The sequence below is a fragment of the Pseudochaenichthys georgianus genome, chromosome 3, assembly GCF_902827115.2.
Source record: "Pseudochaenichthys georgianus chromosome 3, fPseGeo1.2, whole genome shotgun sequence".
NCBI lineage: Eukaryota > Metazoa > Chordata > Actinopteri > Perciformes > Channichthyidae > Pseudochaenichthys > Pseudochaenichthys georgianus.
Window position 1 is genome coordinate 15307597 of NC_047505.1, and position 15672 is coordinate 15323268.

At 43.3% G+C, this 15672-nt stretch overlaps 1 protein-coding gene across 7 annotated transcripts in view; it reads right to left on the reverse strand.

Moving 5' to 3' along the window:
- herc1 (HECT and RLD domain containing E3 ubiquitin protein ligase family member 1) overlaps nt 1-15672 on the reverse strand; it is a 77158-nt gene that overhangs the window by 15744 nt on the left and 45742 nt on the right. For 5 of the 7 annotated variants that reach the window (XM_034105463.2, XM_034105464.2, XM_034105456.2 and 2 more), the window contains exons 51-73: nt 15136-15349; nt 14320-14579; nt 14108-14235; nt 13466-13599; nt 10053-10253; nt 9799-9929; nt 9499-9722; nt 8559-8679; nt 8195-8398; nt 8006-8107; nt 7746-7919; nt 6131-6430; nt 5980-6045; nt 5762-5887; nt 3832-3970; nt 3207-3388; nt 2923-3078; nt 2652-2774; nt 2422-2524; nt 1954-2123; nt 1440-1578; nt 777-946; nt 206-375 (exon numbers count right to left, since the gene is read on the reverse strand). In XM_034105463.2, the coding sequence (XP_033961354.1) occupies nt 206-375; nt 777-946; nt 1440-1578; nt 1954-2123; nt 2422-2524; nt 2652-2774; nt 2923-3078; nt 3207-3388; nt 3832-3970; nt 5762-5887; nt 5980-6045; nt 6131-6430; nt 7746-7919; nt 8006-8107; nt 8195-8398; nt 8559-8679; nt 9499-9722; nt 9799-9929; nt 10053-10253; nt 13466-13599; nt 14108-14235; nt 14320-14579; nt 15136-15349 (3737 nt within the window). The remainder of the gene's footprint in view (nt 1-205; nt 376-776; nt 947-1439; nt 1579-1953; nt 2124-2421; nt 2525-2651; nt 2775-2922; nt 3079-3206; nt 3389-3831; nt 3971-5761; nt 5888-5979; nt 6046-6130; nt 6431-7745; nt 7920-8005; nt 8108-8194; nt 8399-8558; nt 8680-9498; nt 9723-9798; nt 9930-10052; nt 10254-13465; nt 13600-14107; nt 14236-14319; nt 14580-15135; nt 15350-15672) is intronic. The other 2 variants (XM_034105465.2, XM_034105466.2) reach the window with 2 other exon arrangements.

A 15672-nucleotide genomic window follows, 5' to 3' on the forward strand; every position in this document is an offset into this window, starting at 1 on the left:
GACTGTATTTACATGTATGAACATGTTTTTCTATAAAAGCCCAAAGTACCTGATAACACTTTTCACAAATAAGCTCAAGGCTTACACAAAAATGCAAACCCACCAACCCTTTGTTGTTGCATATTTCATCATATAAATTGTCCCTCCAAACTAGCGAACCTCTGTACTTCTGAGTCCATACGTGAAGACTAAGCATATTACTGACCGTGTGGAGATGCGTTTGACGGTGATCTGGGGGCCGTAGTTCTTGCCCTGCACCATGGTCTTGCCAATGGAGCGCACCATAGGCAGGGTGTACACTCTGGGGGCCAACAGGGGCCTCAGCTGGCCCTGCACGATCCCCCAGGTACCCGCGTTGTAGTGGGACGTACAGCTCTGCAGAGAAAGAATGACATTGCTCATCATTACATACTGTGATGCACAGTACATGGATTGGTAGTGGACTCGTGTCGCGCCCTTCTAGTGCTGCGACCACTTGAAGCCCTTTCACACAGCAAGAGATGAACCCATTCACAAACACATTACCATGGTTCCACACAAGGCGCCTAACTGCTTACACTCACACACTGATGGCTGTGATCTTGGGAGTCATTGAAATGTAAATCTTTCAGAATATTATGCTCAATTCATTTAACAAAAAGAAAAGACATCTCCTTAAAGGTCAGGGCTTTTCAGTTGCGTAGATAGATCATTCCTTTAATGTGCACAACAAGCTCTTTGCATCAGGTGACTCCTCGTCATTATTGACATTTTCCTTTTCCGTGTTGTCTGCCCACCTGGTTGTTGGGGCTGAGGTTGAGCAGTCTCCACGAGGAGTACATGAGGTCGGAGAAGTGGTAGAGGAGCCTCAGGCGAGCCCTCACCGCCTCGATGCTGATCTCTTTCAGCACGCTGTACTGAGGAGGCACCGCCACGGGAAGACCCAGCTGGAGAGGGACCGACGAGCCTGAGGAGGAGGAGGAGGAGGAGGAGGAGGAGGAGGAGGAGGAGGAGGAGGAGGAGGAGGAGGAGGGTAATAAGTCAAGGGGAAAAAGATTGGAATAAATATTGATGAGGGTCTACCACAAGTCACATTGGACACATTATTCTTAATATAGCAAGTCGTTTAGTTGTGGTTGAATTGTATATAGAATTGTAGGTGTTCTATTAGGTGTGTGCACATGAGGACTCAACACTTTCTAACCACAATACATTCAAATCCTCATCCATCATTCATCAAACTATGTTGGTGCCTCATCCGACAGCACTGTGCTGTGCCCCGCTTTGGTATTTACTTCACGTGCCAGCAGCACTGCAGGGAAACTGACCTCCAGGATAAAGTGTCTGCTAGATAGATGCCATTACAGGGACAGTATGTTGCATGTTAGGGTGTGTGTGTGTGTGTGTGTGTGTGTGTGTGTGTGTGTGTGTGTGTGTGTGTGTGTGTGTGTGTGTCTAACCTGGTGCTCGAGGCGGCACAGAGGGAGCCGTCCAGGCAGCGCTGTGGCAGCGTCCGGCAGAGATCTGGTGGACGTTCTTGCCCTGCACCACTGTGGCCATTGTGGGTTCTCTGACATGGTTGGTGTGGCCCAGGCCGAGCTACACAAATGTAAACAATTACTTAAATTAACAATTGGAAGCAAAATATCAACCAAATTATACATGTGAATAATTTACAGTCAAAGAAATTGTGTGAAAACTCCATCTGGGAATGAGAACTGTGATGTTTTGATATCATTATCTGGTATCAACTATGATAGAAAACTACTTAAAACATATCTTTAAAAGTGGTGATATATATATATTATATATATATATTATATATATATATTATATATATATATATAAATATGGTGCTCAATTTCTAACTGAATGCCAAGAACTCCTTAATCCAGAGGAGACACTGGCTGTGAAGTTAATAATTGCATCATGACAATTTTCTATTTTCAGTGTGTGTGTGAGTCAGCACTTCACCTGCCCCTCCGAGTTGCTGCCCCAGGTGTAAACGTCGCCGGTTGAGGAGAGCACCAGAGTGTGTTCGGCTCCGACAGCCACATCCTGGATGTGGATCCCTGCCAGGGCCGGCACCTGCTGGGGCCGGTTGTGGTTCCTGGCCCGGCCTTCTGGTAAGCCAATGAGGCGGTCTGCAATCAGGGGAGGAAAACAAAATAAAAAGAATAATAACATGTTAATAAAAGAAAAGGGTCTTAACATGAATTGTGAAAATATTGCACTTGCGGTTGACTGCAATCATTTTATATAATTAGGGTATATGAGTAGGAAATAAATAACCAAAGCTACACGAATAGTAGTAGTATCTTTTCATTTTAGAGATTTCTGTATGCCGACAAAACTCTTAAAATAATCACATCCAAAACAATTCAACATTTGGTAATCACTTCAGATCTAATCATTTAAATTAAGCATCAAACCATAAGGTACCTTGGCCAAACGTGTAAATGTTGCCATCTTTGGTTAGAGCAACTGAGAACTGTGTTCCACAGGCCACTTTATTGATGCCGATTCCACACAACACGTCCACTTTCTGAGAAATCACAAATTTAAAATAAGCATTCATTAATTCAGTCAAAAAGAACACATTCTCGGAGGTGAAACATCAAGTGTTGAGTGTTCAGGAGAAACAGCAGGCCTCACAGAATCACAGCTCTCACCTGAGGGGAGGACTTGGCTGTGGAATTGCCAAGTCCCAGTTTACCGTAGTCTCCGTCACCAAACGCCCAAACCATCATTCCATCAGCAGAGACGACTAAAGTGTGGTTCAAACCGCAAGCCACCTGCGGAGCAAGGCAATTTAACGCTGAGATGCAATCAATGATATTTGTTAACCATTAAAAACTCAGCATCTTGTTTTAATTAAATAGATTTGACTATTTTCTACATCTCATCATCTCTCCATGGTCATTTCTCAATGTTCTTTCCCACCTGTCCGACTTGGTAGCCCTCCAGAGCGGTGACCTTCTCTGGTAGCTTCTTGTTGGAGGTGTTCCCCAAACCCAGTCTGCCGTAATCCCCATTACCAAATGTGAAAAGCTTTCCATCAGCGGTCACCACTGCCGAATGTTTGAACCCACAGGACATCTAAAGGGCAGAGAGCAAAGAAAGGAACATTGTGACTGCAAGTGCCAAAGTGATATATTACCATTAAGTGCACGAGACATAGTCGAATGCAGTCTGTCCTCTGACGGGATGAGTTCCTGAGCACTGACCTGCACCACCTCCTCTCCTTGCAGAGCTTCGATCTGTCTCGGTCTGCGCTGGCGGTCGCTGTTCCCGTGGCCCAGTTTACCGTAGTCCCCGTCCCCCCAGCTGAACACCTCCCCGCTCTCAGTCAGAGCCATGGAGTGACCGTCACTGCCACAGGACGTCACCAGCTGAGTCACAACGAAACCTGAGGGGCAAAGAGATGACCAGTCAGGACGGAGGTCGCTACAAAACTACTAACTACTAACACATTAGTAGCTTTTCCTAAAGCATTCAATCAATCTAGGTATCGCCCATTGGATGCTCCCCTCTCATCAGGGCAATGAGTACGTTTCCAGGAAGCCAGTGATGTGTCAGGTTTGAATCAACACTTTCAGGTTAACGGTAGTGAAAATTAAATCAATTCAAAACTTTCTCAAATCAAATCTGATTATATATGTTTTGAGCCTTAGTTGTTTATACATTATTAGATTCAAGTAGTGATTCAAAAGGATTTAGATTTGATGATATGTTGGCAAACCCCAAGAGGACACGTGAGCACATCCTATTTTCAAACACACAAACAATTATGAACCAGCATTTCGGCGATATGCATCTAACAGCATGCGTGATAAGGTATTTCCGCTTCACCTTGCAGAGCTGAGATGACGGTGAGGACATGCAGGTCGTCAGAGTTGCCCTGCCCCAGGCGGCCGTAGCTGCCCTCCCCACAGGCCAGCACTGTCCCGTTAGGCTGGATCACAAAGGTGCAGTTCTGACCACACACCACCTGAAGGAGCAAAGGTTTGAAGAGGAAACAGATGCAGGAAATAAAACAGTGATAGTACTTTGGTCAACGGTTTCTCTCTAGTCCTAAACAACGAGATCCTATATGCATAATGGGCTTTATTTGATGATACTACTTTACTTGTTTACCCCTTAGATGCACAAGTGGGTCTTATTGGACCTGGTGAGGTGGTTTTCTTGAAGTATCTTTGTAATTATCTCCCCATTGACATCAGGACAGCAGATAGCTTACACACCTTCCGGCGCAGACTGAACACTCATCTCTTTCGACTCCACTTCGAGCGATAGAACTATTAACAAAGCACTTATATACTAATAAAGGACTGGCTTATCTACAGCCAGTTGAGTAGCACTTGAAATGTTTTAGCTCTATGAAGCCTGATGTACTTATGTGATTCTGTTTTCTTCAAGTTTCTATCTTCTTGGTCGAATGCACTTATTGTAAGTCGCTTTGGATACAAGCGTCAGCTAAAGGCAATGTAATGTCATGTAATTACATTTTTGTATCATTTCATATTCCAGCTATTCCTCAAAAACATGTTTTGGATATCATGCCATTCACATTTTAAATTTACATTTTAAGATATTGTAGTTTTTGTATTACTACCCCAAGCTTCCATAAGTGGGTCAAAAATGCAAGGCGCATGCATTTTCTATGGGATCCTATGATTCTTATCACCTGTTGCTGTCAGGAATACATTCACTGTAGACCACAAGTGACACCGCTCAGGTTTTTTACACAGCAAGATCTGATACCTTTCAGTATAATAATAATAATAATAATAATAATACATTATATTTGTATAGGGCTTTTCAAGGACTCAAAATCGCTTTTCAATATAAGGGAAGGTTAGGGTGGGGGGAATAGGACTGTCACACTTGATCAACCGGCATGTATTGATGGGGAGTGGGCTATGAGTAGACAAGAGGAGAAGAGATGAGTTTTGAAAAGGGACTGGAATGCTGTGAGGGTCTCAGAATAGCGGAGATCTTTGCATCAATAAGTTCAAAACGGTTTTTTTCAAAATGTAAACTTTTTTTCTAAAATTATAAATTGTGAAAAATTAAATATATTATAGAAGTGATTGTTCTTAACCAAAATGACAATAATGGCATAAAAACACATTATTCTAATACGGGTCCTTTTAGACCCACTTATGGAAGAGTGTAGCGTCCAGTCACTAAAATAATACTTCATCGTCAAAATAACCATTGTTAACTAATTATTCCTCACTTACCTTACCCTTTATTAGCCTCAAGTTTAAAACACTTTGGACACATTAACTCTTTTAAATATTAAGGTTTGTGGAATAGTGATCATTTGCGTGGATTAAAGAGTCTTGGGTTATGCTACAGTTTGTAAACAGATGTTTTGATACATTCATACTGTAGTACAGTTTTTGTTAATGTACTTAAAATAATCAATCATTTTACATTTTTTTGTTTCTTATTTGACCCTGGGTTAGGGTTAGGGTTAGGGTTAGGGGTGCACGCAAGAAAAACAAAGTCAAGGTGAAACCCGGTGAGTAATAGATATTCAGATTACCTTTTTGTGGGTGAAGTATTCCTTTGAGGCAAAAATATGCAACTAATAGTGCCAAATTGTATCGTAAACCAACACAAGCACAATATAATAAAATCACACTTTTGACCCAAGGGTTTTCATTTTGCACAAATAATCTTCTACATAGATTCGACATCCTTCACTGTGATGTAACTGGATGTGATGACAAGCAACTGGCTGGTGTGGTTTATAAAGACATGACATATTTACCTGTTGTGCCTGAGAGAAGGACGGGGCGCTGGTCGGCACCAGGATGTTTCTGCCGGCCTCTGCCAGCTGGCCGTGTCGCCCTGCGCCCCACAGATACACATCACACTTCCCCCCAAGGTGCCAGTCCTGCAAACACGTATGAAACATAGCAGTTATAACCAGCTGAGTCTGAGGGGAACAGACCAGACACACCACTTATTACAGCTAGTCTGAATTACCTCTGGTCTGGAGGTGGCCCAGGACATGATCTGTTCATCCACCCCATGCGCCCATTTACTGTTGTCCTGGGAAAACAGAGTGCAAACACAGTTATCACACGCACCAGTAGGTGTTGATTACATTAGGAGAATCAGCAGCCCCCTCCCTCACCATGAGCAGAGTCATCTCCTCTTTGGGCACAGGCTCCATGTCGGGAACAGAGAAGGACTCGGAGAAGGTGGCTCCTCGAGCGAGGGCCTCTGCCGCCTTGACGGTTGTAGAGAAGCATTCTAACCAGGCCCACTCGCTGGCAGACCAGACTGCGGTGCCGGACTCTGGGGGGCAGTGGCGGAAGCTCGGAGGCACAGGGGGGCGACACAGGAGCAGGTCCAGGTGGAGACCCACAGCCAGGGAGGCCAGGCACTGCATGTAGGCGCTGTGAACGAGCTGCTCCCCACATACAACGTGGGGCTGGGAGAGGATATGAGAAGGAAACATTAGCAATAATAAACTAAAATAACACTAATGTGCTTTAAAGTCATTTCAGTCATCTTCCTTTGTTTTTGTTTGCATGTATTATTTGTAACTTTTATGCATCATTCCTATAATCAAAAAGGGCCTGCTTCCTCAGCGGAGAGCCAAATGGAGACGGACCACGACAGAAAGCAGCACGGGGCTCCATTCAAACAGCAGGCGAGGCCATAAAGAGCAGCACCACATGCATCATTCCTGCAGCTCACGCTCTGCTTCACACTCGGGACCAATTCCAACCCGCCGCCTCTCCCTGAACATTTCCACTCAATTTGCGTTTGTGTCAACAGTCCACCGCATTTAGTGCCGTGATAAACCAGCTAGTGGGGAGTGGAAGTGTGGTAGTAAACCCTCCAATAGGAAGTCTGCACTGGTCCCGACTTTACCAACTGCCCTGCCTGAACATGTGCAGCGCTGTTTGGGATTGGAATGACACAAGCTGTTTCAAATTGTTCTGTAAAACATTTAGTAATACACTTTACAACATAAGTTAATTTAGTATTGTCATACAGATGTTAACTTCATTCGGAATCAGGCCTCAGAGTTGGCTTGGATTATTTTAAGTATCAAAAATAAATAATATAATTACATACAAGAGCTGCAGCATTACAATGGGACCATTTCTGCCTCGATTTCACTCAAAATCACGTTTATATTCATACATAGAATGTATGTGTTAAGAAGACCAGCATCTCGGCATTGGGCTTCTTAATGTTGTGTATAACATTCAAAAAGCTCCTAAAAACTCAACTGTGTTAAACATACTGATAAATACATGTGTTGCCATCACCACCGCCATGGCGATATAATGATCAGGTAACATGATAACAGCCACCATCTGCTGGCTGACGTGATAAAAGCCCAGGGTAATAATTAACCTGGGCTACAGTGTGTTGGATGGTCATTGTTGACTGAGTAATAGAACAGGTGTATCATCAGGTTGCCATCACACAGCGCTGGAGAGGCTGGAGGGATGTTGTTATTTACAGAAGGTTCAAAAGCTGCCATTAGCTAGATGTAGTGTAATTATACAATATGGTTGTACTTTCAAAGATTTTGAGAAATGGGCCATTATTGCATGCGTACGGGAAAAGATAAAGGAGTAATAATAACATAGAAAATGCTTTGAACGACTTAGATCTATCTAAAACCCTTTGTGCTAAAAAAAAGTGTGTTTTGTCTTGTACATATCTAGATTATTAAATACTATAATGTATTAAATGTTGTGAGGCTATACATAGAAAACTGTCTGTACCTTCTCGTAGGCGTACTGCTCCTGCAGCATGACAGGCAGTCTCTCCAGGAAGGCCCTCATGCAGGGCGCCATGCTGAGGCCGACCACGCCCTGCTTCTTCAGGGCGGTGCGGCAAGTGGCCAGCACGTGGTTGGATACCATGAAGTCTTTGGAGCAGTTCACAACCAGCACATCCTGGAATGCATCAGACCAGAGACAATAAAGATTCAGTGATGCCGATAGAAACATGGACACATACACATCAGGCTAAGACGACGTACCTTTGACCTGTTGGAGCAGACGGCAACACCGACATCTGGGATCCAGACTATATTTTGGATTGCACCTGAACCGGCTACTACGGACTGGAGCACTGAGCCGTCCTGTTGGACACACAAACACAAGATGAACCAGTTCTTCAATGCATACGACTTTTACCTGCAGTGTTTGCATTTGTGTTTGTGTCTTACCCTCAGGGACCAGATGTTCATAAGGCCTCCCACTCCTCCAGATGCCAGAGCCAGACCATCGGGGCTGAAGGCCAGCGTTCTCACCGGGGTGATGTGGCCCTTCAGCTGGAAAACACACGTTGCACCTTTACCTGACCACCGGGAAGACTGCAACACAGTGACAGCAGGTGAGTGGAAGAATGCAGCTTCTTTTCTCCTACGACTCTACGTTTGTGTGAAGAGATAAAACGGGTGTCAGAAATATCAAGAAGCCTAGACAACATGCCCTCCATCCTTCATCAAACGTACAGGAATACATACGCTTGCCTCCATCACAACAGTAGTATTGCAAATGAATAAAAGAAAAGCATTTATGAATATGTACCATGAATCTGGGTTTAGCTTCATTCTCCCACCATCCCTCCGACTCAGAGGAAACGGATTCTGGGTAACTGCAGATGTTTTGAGGAACAGTCCAGACTGAGACCAGGCCATTCTGGCAGCATCTGAAAATACACAGAGACACATTAAAACCCACAATAAATAGTATTTCATGTAGATATATCATCCATGCTTTAAAAAGGATACCACAGATGAGAATACAACTTATTAAAAACATTTCAAATGGGCCCGTTTGAATGTTAAGTTATTGTTGTAAATAAGCCGATGCAGTTAAATCCATATTCAGATCATTGAATGAAGTAAAATAAGCAACACCACTCTTTAAAAATACCCAAGTTAAAGTACTGTATTCAAGGTTCTTACTTATCTATTAAAGTATTAACAGCAAAGTTCATTGAAAGTGTTCAACTCAAAGTATTTGTTGTTGCAGCAGAATGGTCCAATTCAGAGTTATAACAGTCGGTAGTTAATTATATTATATGAATATTATTACCGATGCACTGCAGCGTACAGTATTACTGCTATAGCTGTAAGAAAAACTTTAAAAATATTCAAAGTAACTCGTATTAAGATTTGATATCAGATCATTAATGATGTAGTGGAGGAGAAGCCATTTCCGATTCAAATTGAAACAAGCAATAAAGGGAAAGTTCCTCAAAACTGTACCCAAGTACAATACTTAAGTAAATGTACTTAGTTACTTTACATCTAGCACATAAGAGAGCTTTTGAGAATATTGCCCATGTTCTGCTCATAACGACTCTTCTTGTAGACAGACAGCTAAATTGTCACATTGCCAAAGACAAAACGTAGACATTTTGAAGGAACTCATTTAAAGGATGATGGCAACATAAGTGTAGGATGTGAAGAGACACCTCATAAGTCAATCAGTGAGTGGAATCAAGTGTTTGTAGACAACCTACATGGCTAACATGTTGAGGGTCTTTGGGCCCCGCCCCAGCAGGCTGCACCAGGCCACACCGTTCACAGGGGAGGGGTGTCTCAGACTCTGCAGGCAGCGCCAACCAGAACCTGAGTCGGAGCCAGAGTGAGGGTCCGGACTGGCCCACAGCTTCACCGTCTCCTCTTTGGCACAGGTCAGCAGGATCTGACCCGTGGGACTCCACTTCATGCTGGTGATGGACTCCTGGGAAAACAACATGCAGAGAGTCAGTCCTGAGGGGAACTTCAAGAAAGAGTAGAAATAAGTCCAAATAGATTACCTTGTGTGCATCAATGACTACGATGGCTCCTTTTTCTAAGGGCTCTTTGGACCCTATCAGCAGCTTGCCATCGGCGTAGCCCACAGCGAAAGGCTTGTCCTCACTGTACCAGGCAATGTGCATCACTGCCACTGAGGGAGGAAGAAAACTCACTTTAACAGATGCAGTTTTACACTTCTGACAATCCGTCCTTTAGACCGTCTTCCCAGAGAAATACATAGATGTAGCCCTTATCAAAAGCTCCCTTTCCCTACCATCCTTCCTGTAGCAGTGCTCCAGCTCGGTGCGGTGCATGCTGGAGGTGTGCAGCACCTCGATGAGGCCCAGAGACCCGTCCATTCGTCCCACCAGCAGCATGTCCTTTGGTTCCCCGCACCACAAAGACTCGGCTTCCTCCTCAGGCCAAGCCAGCGCCGATACCCAGTGAGGCTGCACGTCCAAAATGCCCTTCCCACCTTAGAGGAGAGGTCACAGTTAGTGAGGAGCAATCACCCCGGTCATTTTATTTAAAAAAAAATGGAGGCCGTTATTAAAAAGGGAACAAAAAAGCTTGAGCCTTAAATGATTAACTTTGTAATTAAAAATGTTATGAGAAATAAAATTGAAGGATCCGAATGAGTTCCTACTTTAAGGAGGACGTATTATGCTAATTTTCCAATGTTTATTTAGTGTCTGTTCTGTGACATGTTTGCATGCTTTAATGCTCAAACATTTGCATTATTGGTTAGCTATTCTGCCCCTTAGCCTATCACGTACAATGTGTTGGTGCACAAGCCAATAAAAGGGCGAGTGTTATTTAGTGATGTCACTATGTTACGGAAGTAAACAAAGGAATCCAATGGAGGTGTTTGTGGCATGGGGTGGTTGTGGGGTTGTGGGAGAGAAAGAACTTTGGGATTTTAGACTTTGCAGCCATTTGCATGCACACATACCTATATAACACACTACAGGCGGGGGCACACCTCATAAGGCATACAAGGGCCCCTTTAATAGTCACACATTTCTATATCTACACAGCATTGCACACCGTGAAATGTAGTCCCTGCACTTAACCACCCCTGGTTCTAGGAGCAGTAGGCAGGCAGCAACTGTCTAAATCCCATTAAGGACTGAAGTCTAACTTCTTGCAGCCTAATGCAGACCAAACAGAGGGTCTCGTCATTGCGTCAGACAGTATAGCTCCGAAAGTTGCGAAGAGTATATAAAGGGTCCCTTTCCTCAGCTGTTCGGTCCAATCTACGAAATCTTGGTGTGCCATTTGATCAGGCAATGCATTTGGATCAGCATGTTAAATCACTGACCCGTACACGCTTTTCCATCTCAGAAATATTGCAAATCCTTACATTGGCTCCCAACTCGTTTTAGAATTGATTTTAGAAGCTGCACAACGCACACATTTAAAATAAACGGGAGTGTGAAATCATTTCTACTCTCCTACCTAAACACAATTAAAGCAAAGAATGGCACTACATATATATGCTTATTTGTTTCATTATAATTTAAGTCCCATCACATCCACTACTCCCCATTGGCTGACAACTTTGTTATCATGTCCAATGGTAGTTTTATGAAATGATCTTTTAAGGTCCACTATTATACTGTTTTTCAAAAATAGGTAACACTTTATATTAAGGTACAGAAATTCACCATCAACTAGTTTCTAACATGCATATGAGCAGTTATTACATGTAGAGCCCTGCGTGGAAATGCACTGGAGTATATGTGACCTTCTCCATCTCTACATGTAACAGCGTTACGTAATCGGAATACAAAAATCAAGTAGGCTAACTGTATTCAGCTGGCGTTACATTTGAAAAACGAGTAATCTGATTACAGTTACTTTGGTAAACCTGAAGTGAATACATTTTGGAATACTTATTGGAATTATTGGTGGAAAAGTTTCCTCACAAAATGTAATATTCATTACCGGCAGAACTGTGTACACACTGCACAGCGCTGCAGCATGTCTGTGAGCGAGAGAGCTGCAGCGTGTCTGTGAGCGAGAGAGCTGCAGCGTGTCTGTGAGCGAGAGAGCTGCAGCGTGTCTGTGAGCGAGAGAGAGATGCAGCGTGTCTGTGAGGCCCCGCCCCCGCACGCAGATGAGAGAGAGAGATCTCTTTTTAAATATATTGAAAGTTAGAAACGGAGATGGTTAGATAACATGAGCAAGATAACGTCTATGTAGCATTTCTTTATTGTCGAAATGATGACATTTTATAACGGGATCAAATCAGAGTGAATGGCCTGCTGCTGCTGAATGCATGGGGCTGGAAAAAGTTATTACATCGTTTCAGATAATAATAATAATGATAATTCATTCTATTTAGGGGCGCCTTTCAAAGCACCCAAGGACACCTTACAATGCATAACATATTCTAAGGAAAGGTTTTAAGACAGTACAAAGAATGCAGTCCGGGTGATGTTTTTTCTGTGGGGTGCAGATGAGAGAGCTGTCCAGAATGACACCAAGATGTTGTGTTTGAGTTCATGATAAGCCATGAAAACAGTAAAATACGTGTCTCCTGTTCACCAAAACATACCCATCTGTTATGGAAAAAGAAAGTATTCCAAAAGTATTCTAAAAGTAATCGGATTACTTTCAGAGCCATGTATTCAGTGTCTGATTACATTTCCAAAGTAACCCTCCCAACCCTGGCAGTAGGTCACTTAGGTCTTCAGACCAGGGCTGCTGGCTGTCCCACGGTCTCGTCAAAAAACTAAAGGTGACCGTGCCTTTCAGGCGGTGCTCCAACACTGTGGAACTCTCTCCCTATAGACATCCGCTCTGCAGTCTCTGTAGAAGCTTTTAAAAAACTACTGCAGACCTATCTTTTTACATTGGCTTTTATTTCTATTTGAAATGTGTGTGATGTGTCGTGTTATTATGTCTGTTCCTTTCAGGACTCCACGTGGTCTGTGTTTTGTTTTTATGTTGACCTTAAATGTCTGCCTCATGTGGTTATTGTATGTTTCTGTAGTCTTCATTTTAACTTTTGTTCTTACTTGTGAAATCTATTTCTGTGAAAGGTGCTATAATAAATAAACGTATTATTATTATATTGTACAGGGGCCTGGCGCCTTGTTCAGAAGTGCCCAGAAGAAAAATGGCTCCTTTTCAAACTAGGTGCCTTCTGGGCTTTGACACCGGGATCCTCCGATTCCCAAGCCCGACAGACTGTGCGACCTGCCACCCATTTGTTTTTTTAATAATGGGAATTGCACAACAATGAAGTTAAATGATAATGCACAGACACAGCTACATTTTAAGAGAGAAAATGTGCTTAGGGAATAAAAGTGATTTTTGGACGTTCATCCTCGAGGCGATTGAAAGTGTGAGGACAGATGGTTCAGGCTGCAGGGTGTGTGTGTGTGTGTGTGTGTGTGTGTGTGTGTGTGTGTGGTGTGTGTGTGTGTGTGTGTGTGTGTGTGTGTGTGTGTGTGTGTGTGTAAAGGAAGTGATCACTGGAGCACATTCAGAGCATTTACTTTTAATGGGGAACTATTACATCTTAATGCCGACCTCACGCAGCACTGAAAAAGTTGGGCCAAACCATTTTACGATCAGTTTCCCTCATTAAACTCAAAAGGAGCGTATCGTTAACATATCGTATAATTCAATTGAAGCAGAGCAGTTACCCCGAAGGAGTTATAAAAGACACATTCTTACCATTAACTTGCCAGATGTTGACCATCTTGTCCATGGCAGAAGCCAGATACTTCCCAGTGACGCTCCATGCCAGAGGAGACATGCAAGGGTCGCTGGGAGATCCTAAACCTGACATGCCCTCCTCGGAGCCGTCGCTGATGAGAGAAAACAGAGTAAACACCAAGGACAAGAGAGCTTTGAGCTGCAGGAAAAACAAAAGTCAAAGAATAGAACATCACCTCATAGTTGTTAATGGGAAATATTTAAACGTACTAACACCTCATACAGTTTTCATGGGCAAAGTGTTTGGCAGTTAGCATTCATTTTAATGTACTGTATGCCCAACAGGAACTTTGTATTAGCTCTGCGTGGTCTTTCTTAAAGGAGCCCTAGATTTGTATGTAGTGTCCCTCCTGGGACATGTCTCCATGCTCAAAACGGTCTTTATGTTTCTCATACTGCCTGAGCTGCAGCACTTCTTTTCACCCTCTGTCTGAAACCAGAGCCCAGTCTGCTCTAATTCCATCTAAGAATATTGATTTCGCAACAAAATGTCGCTCGAAATGTATTTTTTATGCAAGAATATTGATTGTTGCACCGTTCATTTACACTTCAAAGTATCAGGAGTAAGAACAAGAGACTGAGTATTTGAGAAAGCCTTACTCCTTATTGAAGATGCAGGTCTGCTGGAGGGTGTACTGGTTCTTGGTGACGTTCCACATCCTGACCGTCCCATCATTGCCACTCGTCGCCAACAGGCCTTTCTTACTGCACCACCCACATGTGATGACCTAAGGGAAATGCATAGCTTTGATTTAACCCCAAACTGTTTATAACCAAGCGAGGGAACCATTCCTAATCCTGTGATGACTCACTCTGCTCTGGTGAGCCTCTAGCTTGATGAAGGAGCACTTGCGCAGGTCCCCAGCCATGTCGGCGAAGGTCTGCGGTCTGTTCTTGTTGTTGTCCCGGTCGTGGGCGGCCAGCGTGCGAACCAGCTGCTGCGCCGCCCACTGACGGTGCTGCGAGGACAGCCTGGAGGACAGGCAACAGGCCGCAAGAGCGTTGGCCAGCTCCAGAGGCCCTACAGCGGAGGGATTATGGGAAGGATGGGCATATAATTGCGCAATTAGACCTGCTCGATACGGAACAAAAGGTGACACGATGGCCCGATGAGTGAGAGAAGGGACAGAAATTAAAATGGCAAACATAAAAACAAAAAAGGCACAGAAAAACCGAAAAGTGACAGAGAGAGGCAGTGCCAAGGTGGCAGGTGCATGAGTGTGTATGAAAGCCTGGCATACATGAAAATCATTATGAGGTGATTACAAATACATAATTAAACATTGCATTGACATTATATGTGTTAAAAAAAACACATGATGGGATAGAATCGCCAAAATGTAATAATGCAGTTTTTTGTTGTTCTTCCCAGAGCAGGGAACTGTTCAAAGTAAAGTTATATTCACAATTAATAAAGGCAGTGCTAGTTACAGATTTGTAATTACCCTTATGAGTGTAAATGTAAAGTATGGAAAGAAAACTACTTACACAAACAATATATTATATCTACTTACTTATCATAAATACTACCAATATAAAACATTATTCCAATAAGATGAAATGAAGAAATGCACATAAACAGTTGGATACCATGGAGGACCATCTTCTGTTCCTCTCAGTCTACAAACCTCTTTTCTCCATGTCAGCCTTGTCATAGGCAGGTCTGAGTCGGGCCCCTTTATCTGCCAGCAGGGCCACCAGAGCCTGAGTGACCACGAAGTTTGGAGACGTGACAAGTTTGTTCTCCTCGGCCACGCCTCGCAGGAAGCTGGGCAGGAACTTCCTCTGGATGGGGTCGTCCACTGTGGTCAGATTCATGCCGGTAGCGGCAGAGATCAGGTTCTGGAAAGGAAAGAAGTATTGGATTATATAAAGAGTATATGGGGCAGCAGCGTTACTTTTTAAACAGGTTACTCAGGGAATAATAATAATGATACAGCGGGGCAGCTTTCTAATGCGACTGCATCAGAGTCAGGCCATTCATAAATCCAATGTGTTGTTTTCATAGTTGACTGTTGGATCATTTTTACATGCTGTGACATTTAAGAATTGTTTATTTATCCACTGCGTCTGCTAACAGGAAGTGAGAAGAAAGGACTATTTATTGAGCAATATAACTCAGCTGAGCTGTTTTTCAAAACTAAATACAGCTTAAATCAAGCCAT